The sequence below is a fragment of the Cyprinodon variegatus genome, unplaced genomic scaffold, assembly GCF_000732505.1.
Source record: "Cyprinodon variegatus isolate N-32 unplaced genomic scaffold, C_variegatus-1.0 Scaffold269, whole genome shotgun sequence".
In the NCBI taxonomy this organism is placed as follows: Eukaryota; Metazoa; Chordata; class Actinopteri; order Cyprinodontiformes; family Cyprinodontidae; genus Cyprinodon; species Cyprinodon variegatus.
The window spans coordinates 574,358-582,848 of record NW_015150722.1 but is presented as its reverse complement, the minus strand read 5'-3'; the positions used below and the strand labels follow the sequence as shown (position 1 = coordinate 582,848).

General features: G+C 40.3%; 1 protein-coding gene across 1 annotated transcript in view; it reads right to left on the bottom strand.

Annotated features, from left to right (window-relative positions):
• Positions 1-8,491, bottom strand: part of LOC107089870 (protein turtle homolog B-like) — a 184,100-nt gene that overhangs the window by 109,633 nt on the left and 65,976 nt on the right. The window contains exon 3 of the mRNA XM_015382890.1: positions 4,259-4,405. Coding sequence (XP_015238376.1) covers positions 4,259-4,405 — 147 coding nt within the window. The remainder of the gene's footprint in view (positions 1-4,258; positions 4,406-8,491) is intronic.

The window sequence follows — 8,491 nt, the reverse complement described above, 5'->3', positions numbered from 1 at the left end:
GCTCGTCTGCCTGGCTGTTTGTTTCCTGGATGGGGCCGCCTGTGGAGCTGGTTGTACTCTCTTTTAATTCTCTGCTTCTTTTTCTATGTCTGCTTCTGTCTCCTTGAACCCCAGTCGGCCTCAGCTGATGTGAATCAGCGCTATAGAAAAAAAACTGAATTGAAATGAACATCTTTGGCTTTAACAGCTTAACTACATAAAACATTTATCTAAAAACATGGAAGGCAGACCTGTCAGCATAAAATGCATTCCTGACCGCGTCACGTTTCACAACCAGACTGAGAACAGACTGCATGTTTCTGAGGCGTTTCCTGCAGCATGTGGAGAAACCTCTCCAAAATAGGCTGATCTCAGGGAGAAACTCCATCACAGTATACAGGATGACAGCTGTCACCATGGCAACCAGAGTCCTAGCATGGTGCCTGACGTATGATGGAGTTTTTGGAAAGAAAATTAAGGGAAGAAAATCTGGAGCTGAAGTCCAGCATGAGTCAGCAGATGAGGGCAGGAAGCAGCGTTTTGGAAACAGGTTTCCAGACTAAAACTATTGGATTTCCAACTCCGCCCACTTCTTCCAGGGGACGGTTCAACATCCGTCTGCTGGGAGACAGGAAGCATTACTCTGAAGTGTTAAAGTGCTTTAATATTCATATTCCATCCACTTGTTTTCACACAGAAAACACAAACTTTACAGTTTATTGGGATTTTTTGTTACAAATCAAACACAAACAAGTCATAGCTGTTTAGGAAAATGAAAATAAAACCTGGCTTGATTTGGTGTGATGCAGCTGCTCTGCTGGAACAAGCTTAACACGACTGGTTGCTAAGATTCTGCAGGCTTTAATGCAGCTTTTTTGCCGTCTTACTGGCTGCATAGAGGCTTCTTTTAGGAACCACCGTCCACCTCAGATCAAATATTTACAGGCAAGAACGTCCCAGAAACTCCCCCATCACAAACAAGCTGTAAACGTGTATTTTCTGCCTAAACAAGCTCAAAGAGGATTACTTTTTCCCTTTGTTTCTCATCTCTATAGCCTCTATCATGGGTAAAGTAGGCTGTTTACTGAAATGTTTTATTGATTATGTATGGCTCAGTCTGCCCCGCTTCCTTTTTCTGCTCCATGTGTTTCCAAATGGGGCGAACCTGGCTGCCGTATCTGATGATTCAGAGATTTTTCTTTGCATTGCCCAAAGCTAATGTTTTAGTTTGTTGCTGTGTTTCTCTTCCTGTCAGATTCATGACATTTCCAACACATTTCTGAGAAAGTCCAACTAAATTAGACCAGGGGGTTTCCTCTGAGGTACCCGAGAGAATCGTCAGCAGTCTGGCTCATCTTCCTTTCATTGATATAATTGTGATTCAGTTAATGATTCAGTTTTTGGGGTGGTAAATCATCTCCATTGCGTTCTATCCTTTAACGGAGCCCAGATGGATGAACTGGATTTTATTTGGTCTTATTTATACAAGTTTTACCAAACATTAAACTTCTACCAGAAAACCTTTAAAACTGTTGTGCTGGTGAAGATTCTCAGTCATCCAGGTCAGAGTCACTCCAAAAAGGTAAAAAAAATCAATCCAATGGACTTTCCAAGTTTGAACACGTTTCTCTTCCATCCAGGAAGCTTTTTCAATTCAAAATGTCGGAATTAGCGTTGATTTCGAAGAACTTGTCTTGATTTTGAAGAACAAGTCTGCCCCTTAGGTAATGTGGAGTCGTTTTGGCTTCTTTGTTAGCCTGCAATACCGATCCTGGGTTATGCCTCTGAAAGGGGGGTTGTTAGGGGCAATTGTTGGCTTTGCTGCCCAGGCAAGATGTTTTGTGTCCTGCATGGGGGTGTGGGGTTGAAATGATAGCAGGAAGGAATCAACTCAATCACTACATTTTAGGTTTTTTTAAAGCTGAAATCTGAGTCCCCCCCCCCGACCCGTTTAAGGTTGGTTTTTCTTTCTTAACATCGATGGCTTCCTTCACATCCCTCTCAAACCACCTGTCTTCTTTGTCCAAAATGTGAACATTTGTCCTCAAAAGAAGGTCCTTTGTCTATAAGCTGTAGATGTACCGCAGAGTCTTGTCCAGAGGAGGGCGTTCTTCTGTGTTGGGCCATGCGTCTGTGGAGAGGTTGTTTGATTTCTCCAATATGAAGAGCAGAGCATTCCTCACTGCATTAAACTGCAGACACCACTCCGTGCAGATTAGGTCTGGGGGTTTTATCTTTAGGATTAACTAGTCTCTGTTTAAGGGTCTGTTGGGTTTGAAATATTCTGGGATTTTGTGCTTAAAGAAAACCTCCTGAGTTTCTCAGAGACTCCAGCAACATATGGGATGGAGATCTTTAAAACCCTTAAATACTTTTCCTTCCACATCACAGTTATGCATCACTTTGACTAGATCTGTCAGATAAAGTAATGTATCTAATGAAAGGTGTGTAGAAAAATGGGAATAAATTCCCAGAAATAAATGACTATTTGCTTGACCATTTAAGGTACTTTAGGCTTTTTTAGTAGAAATGAGCAGAAATGTAAATATATTACCATCATTAAAATTAAATATCTATAAAGTGTTTTATGTTCTATATTTTTCTATCACTGAAGTTGTGAATAAGATGGAGCGTGAGACAGTAACTGGTTACTTTTAATGTTGTGGACTTTCACTGATCATATTGATGGTTCTTTCATCAAATTTTATGTGTAATAATTGATTTTAATTGCCATCTTTACCACTATCACATTGCTTATTTTCAGATTCAATGGCCGATTAATCAATCAGAATTCAACATCAGTACAAACAACATTTATTTCACACATGATTTAGTTATTTTAGGACAGTATTTTCTAAAGTGTGCTTCTAGGACTCCATAGTTGGTGTGTAGGGTGGAATGAGTGGAAGCTATATTGCCATCCATTTTTACAGTATTATATATTAAATATGAACATTTAACATTTCCTTTTTTGCATTGTTTTAACATAATCACGCTGCATTGCTGTCAGATTAACCACATAACACCTAGCAATGATGCTAGCCTGTTTTCTGGGGGAACCCTTAGAACACCATGGCTGATGGAGCACAACACTGCACAAAAACCATCTAGAAATGAGTCAAAATCTCTTAAATCAACTTTATTTACTTTCAATTTTAACAGCTCATTCTGATGATCTGCCAGTGGAATGACTAATTTCACTCTTAAAAAAAGATAATTAGATAATATGCTCTTAAAATAAAGCAATGCAATTGTATTTTTCTTATTTTAAATGTAAATCATCATACCTCCTCAATTCAAGAATGAAATTTTTTTATTCCAGGTCGCGCGCTGGTTTCTATCTCCAGCTGTCAATGGACGAGAGGCGGGGTCCACCCTGGAGGGACAAACAACCATTCACACGCACACTGACACCTAAGGGGACTCTAGAGAAACCAACAGTCATGTTTTTGGACTGTGGGAGGAAGCTGGAGTAGCCGGAGAGAACCCCCGCATGCTCAGAGAGAACATGCAAACTCCATGCCGGGAATTGAGACCAGAACCTTCTTGCTGCAAGGCAGCAGCGCTACCCACTGTTCCACTGAGCAGCCCATGACTTATCTGGATTTAGATTTTTTTTCCAGTGCAGTGAAGGTTGCCTGTGTCTTCTTGTCACTGCAGACACAGGCTGCTAAAGAGCTTAAAAGCAGAATAACAGCGGACGAGAAGACCAACCTGAAGCTAACAGAGGGCTTTCAGTTTTCAGTTCTTCTGGACCGGTAACGGTTTGTTAACTTCTCTTAGAGACATGAAAATGTTCTCCTGATGATTGTGCACAAGCTTGAAGCTGTTCAGTCTTTTGCATCTTGAAGGTAAGGAGAACTATGGATCACTCAGAGGAAAAACATCTGAATGTTCAAACTAAACTGTTCTCCTCTGTATGGCTGCGATTTGTCCAGGATAATGGATAGTTCATTTAATGTAGCTGTAATTTGTAAACGGTTTAAATATAAGGAAGTGCTCCTTTTTAAAATTTAGCATACAGGAAAGAAAAAACTGTTCCTGTTATGGAAAGACTTTCTGATACAAAATAAACTCCAACTTAAGTTTTTTTTTTTAAATGTCCGCTTATCAATTCATTGTTCATTGATAAATAATACAAATTATTTCTTAACAAACATCCCTCCTTCAAATAATAGTACAGAGACAATGAAAAGAAGCAAATAATCCTTAAATATCAAAGTTTCCTTCATCTTCAGACTGTGGAGTTTAAAAAATGCTTGATTGCCGATGTTCTTACCATTGACGGTTAGATGCACCCAGCTGCCGTTGTGGAAGGTGTCCAACTGATGCTCCAGCAGCAGCACCTTACACTCGTACCAGCCTTGGTCGTCTGAACGCACGCCATCTATCTGCAGGGACGACTTGCCATGCAGAGTGGCCCGGCCTGGAGGGGAGAGAAGGCAACAGCCGGAAGCAGAAAGGAAATCAAGGTGAGGAGTAAAGACAGTCGGGGTAGATTTATGGAGGAAAATCCCAGAAGGGAAGAGGGCAGAAGGATCAATAAAAGGAAAATTTATAAAAAGAAAAGGCAAGAGAAAATACATTAATTTCATATAATTCCAATAATTTACAACACATGTCATCTCAGTTCACTTTAGAGAGAAAATGAAACCAGATCATTCAGTCAGACTGGTAAAAAGTTTTCTGACAACAGCCTACAGACTGTATCGTGTCATTGAGTTGCAGGACTTGCTCCTCCTGGATCTTGTGTGGTATATGTATGTGCATGTATATATATGTATATAGTCAGATTTTCTTTTTGACTACAGAAGTTCCTCAACCAAGCATGCATGGGTCATGATCTTGGCTCTGATGACTGGGTTAATGGTTCATTCTATTCACCTCCACCCAGTTTCTCATTACTGTTCATCTCATCCACCTGCCCCTGCCTCTATTTAAGCTGCTTCCTCCCAGTCATCAGTGCCTGATTATTCAAGCCTTTGGTGAGAGTTCTCTAGCGTACCCAGTGTCTTGTTCTGATTGTCTGATCCTGAATAGTTCTTCCCTTAGGGCTCGGAGCCTTCCTGTCCCTGTTCGGATCTGTTTGCCTGACCTGTCTTCGGACTCCTGCTGGATTCTGCTTGCTTTCGACCCTGGATCTGTCTCCTGACCCTGACTTGGATTTCTCTTCGGTATCTCTTCAAATCTCTGGATGAGTATCAATGAGGTAAATGGCCTGGACTCCCGTTTACCTCATTTATACCAGCTTTGGCTTCGCCTTCTGGAAACTCCTGCTTTCCCTCGTCTGCTTGTTTTTGTTCATCAGCCAGTCCAGCAGCCTTCTGGGCTTCGGCTCCTGGAACTATCTGGGCGGCTTCCACTGTGTGAAACCATCCGGCTGGATTCCACTCCTTCTTCTTGGCTCAGACTGAACTTTAAAACCAGGTTAGTGACTCTCAAGCTCATAATCGTCCTCCATCAGATCTACGTGGTCACTAACCTGAGTTTTCCCCTCTACAGAGGTTCCAGACTTTTTCTTCCAAGCTGCTGAGTTGCAGATTTAACATGTTGTTAATAAATGCTTCTGTAAATTACATCAATTTGTCTGCCTAAAATTCTGGGTCCACAGTTCTGAAACCATGCAGCAACAATGGAGAGGAAAAACTCAACACTAATAGGAAGAAGCCTGAGGAAGAAGCAGAACCAGGCTCAGTGTGAGCGGCATTTTGCTAAGGCCGATTGAGGGTTTAAGCAGACAGAAGAGGCTAAGAGGAACATAGAAGCACTAATCCAGTATTTCCTATGTGAGAAAAGGTACAGGTACTCTCAACAAAAATATAAATGCATCACTTTTGGTTTTGCTCAAATTTTAATGAGAACTCAAGGATCTAACATTTTTTCCACATATATGATATAACCCCTCAAATATTATTGAGGGGTATATTTCAGTCTAAATCTGTGAAAGTGAGCACTACTCCTTTGTTTAGACAATCCATCCCACCTCACAGGTGTGCCTTAGACTGCCCACAATAAAAGGCCACTCTGAAAGGTGCAGTTCTATCACACAGCACAATGTCACAGATGTTGCGAGATTTGAGGGAGCATGCAGTTGGCATGCTGACAGCAGGAATGTAAGGCAGAGCTGTTGCTTGTGTGTTGAATCTTCATTTCTCTACCATAAGCCGTCTCCAAAGGTGATTCAGAGAATTTGGGAGTAAAGCCAAGCAGCCTCACAACTGGTAACTAGTGGTGATATAGCAAACATACTTCATGTATCTCAAGTTTTGCCATGCAGGACAGTTAAACTGACTCTATCACAGGCATCCAGTCCAAATTGGCATGACGACATTAAGCCGTCTGCATCTATTTCACTGAGAGTTTTATTTTTCCTACACTTTGAATGCATCATAAACCCCTTCTCCAAACAGGATTATTTTCTGCGCTGCACGGATTCACACTACAGCAACCAGCAAACACAATATGGCGACAGCAGAGGAATATACAGCAGTGGTTTGGATTTCACGCTGAGGACATCGGACAAAAGGCGCTAACTTGTAAGACCAAAAACCATTGCTGCAAAAGGTAGCTGTACAAATTTATTCCACCACCAAAAGTCATCCGCTGCAAAATGAAGAATGCTATAAACTCTGCATGTCAGCGTCTCGCCACACACCAATTAAAACGTTCACTAAATCAGCTGTGAAGCCGATGGCGTTTGCCTCGTTGTTTGTAAAAGCGATCCCATATGAGAGAAACAGGAAGATATGGAGGGAAATCACAGACGCTATTTATAACGTTATTTAAATGTTTTTTAGATCCTCTAATACCTGTGATGTGACGTTCAGAGGTTTTGCAGGCGTTCTCTAAACTTTGCAATGTTGTCAAATTTAAAACTTTTTGTTCTTTAAAATTCCCAGCATGGGAAGATCAGTACAAATAGATTGGAGATGCTCCTATAATGCTCTAATGTTTGGACGGCTTTTACACTTTGGGTTTTGTAATTTAAGTTCATTCTTTTTGATTATTTCTCTTTTTTTTATTATGCAGAACAGAGCCCTTTTTTATTTTGAATTTTATTTAGTATAAGTTTTTGCTTTGTTCCTGTTTGGTTGCTGGGATCTTGTTAAAGGTCTAATACTGACTGCCAAAGGCCTCATGTGGCAGAAAAGCTTTGAGCTGGTTAAAATAAAATAAAATAAAATAAAATTTGAAACCAACAGTTTGAATGAGTATATCATAGCAATTTTATACACTCTATTGTTTTGAAGGTAATTTAAACATATTGTTTATCGCGATATAGCCCAAATGCATCGTGATATTAGATTTTCTTCATATTGCCCAGCCCAATATGCCACTGGAATCAGACCAGGTTTCCAAAACAACTTGCCAATTATCAGTGTAGCCCAAATCGTTTTCAGGATCCCACCAAGACAACCAGAACCAAACTGAGGGAGTCCAACATTGTCTTTCATTTCACCTTTGTCTAATAGGTTGTGTTTTTGGGATCCAGGATCTCATTTACCAGAGACACCTTCTTATTTTTTGTCAGATTTGCACATCAAAGCAAAACTAATTTTACTGTCCATGTAACTGTGTGTCATTACTGCCAGCATTAGTTCTAATCTTACTGTAGTATTTCCAGATGAAAGCTAAAAATAACAGATTAATGGCTTTTGGTTAGTTCCAGCTCCTTATCAAAATATCACAATAAATAAAGCCGGTTTTATAGACATATCAACATAAGAGCTGCAAACTTGGATTATTAATTGGACGTATTCCTGAGATGCCCTGATTTCCATGAGTGTGGTGCTCTATTTCAATAAAAGCACTCAGGCAGGGACAGGTCATTACTCCCTTAGAGGGCTAGGAGGCAGCCAACATGACAACATGCATAAGATGAAGGGGAAGCCTTGGGGAGACTCATCATCCATCAGGACACAAACCGGCTTTGGCGTTGCTTCGTGTGAAGGAGCTGAATCTCACAATTACAGATTACAGATCAAAAGCTGTGACTGGGTTATGATGTTGCTCCAGGCTATCGGGATCAGAACAGACTGCAGCAAAGCAGAGCGCTCACCCAGCTCCAAACATCATCATCATCAGAGAACTGGCTCCCCATCATTAACCCACTCACTGCGCAGCAGGAGGGCCATCCTCACACCATCACTGTAGATCATCTTTTATTAAAGAGGCCATTGATTATCTTCATGTTTCAGATCAATTATATTAGCATATTATATCATATCTGTCAGTATTTAGAGATCCAGACAAAATATAACCATACATTTCTGATTTAATGTTATGATTTTTGGAACTTTTGTTTCTGTTTAAGTTTTAATTTTTTTGGTTTCTTAGTTTGCTTTGTTTCATTCATCATTTTTGTATCGTTAGTTTTGCTCCTCCTGGTTATCTGTTTTCTTCAACATGTTTTGTATTATTTATTCCTTGTTCTTAGTTCTTCTTTCTCTTATCTTTAGGTCAGGTTTTCCTTGGTTTCAGTGATCTTAGGCCCTTTCTATTATCCACTAGT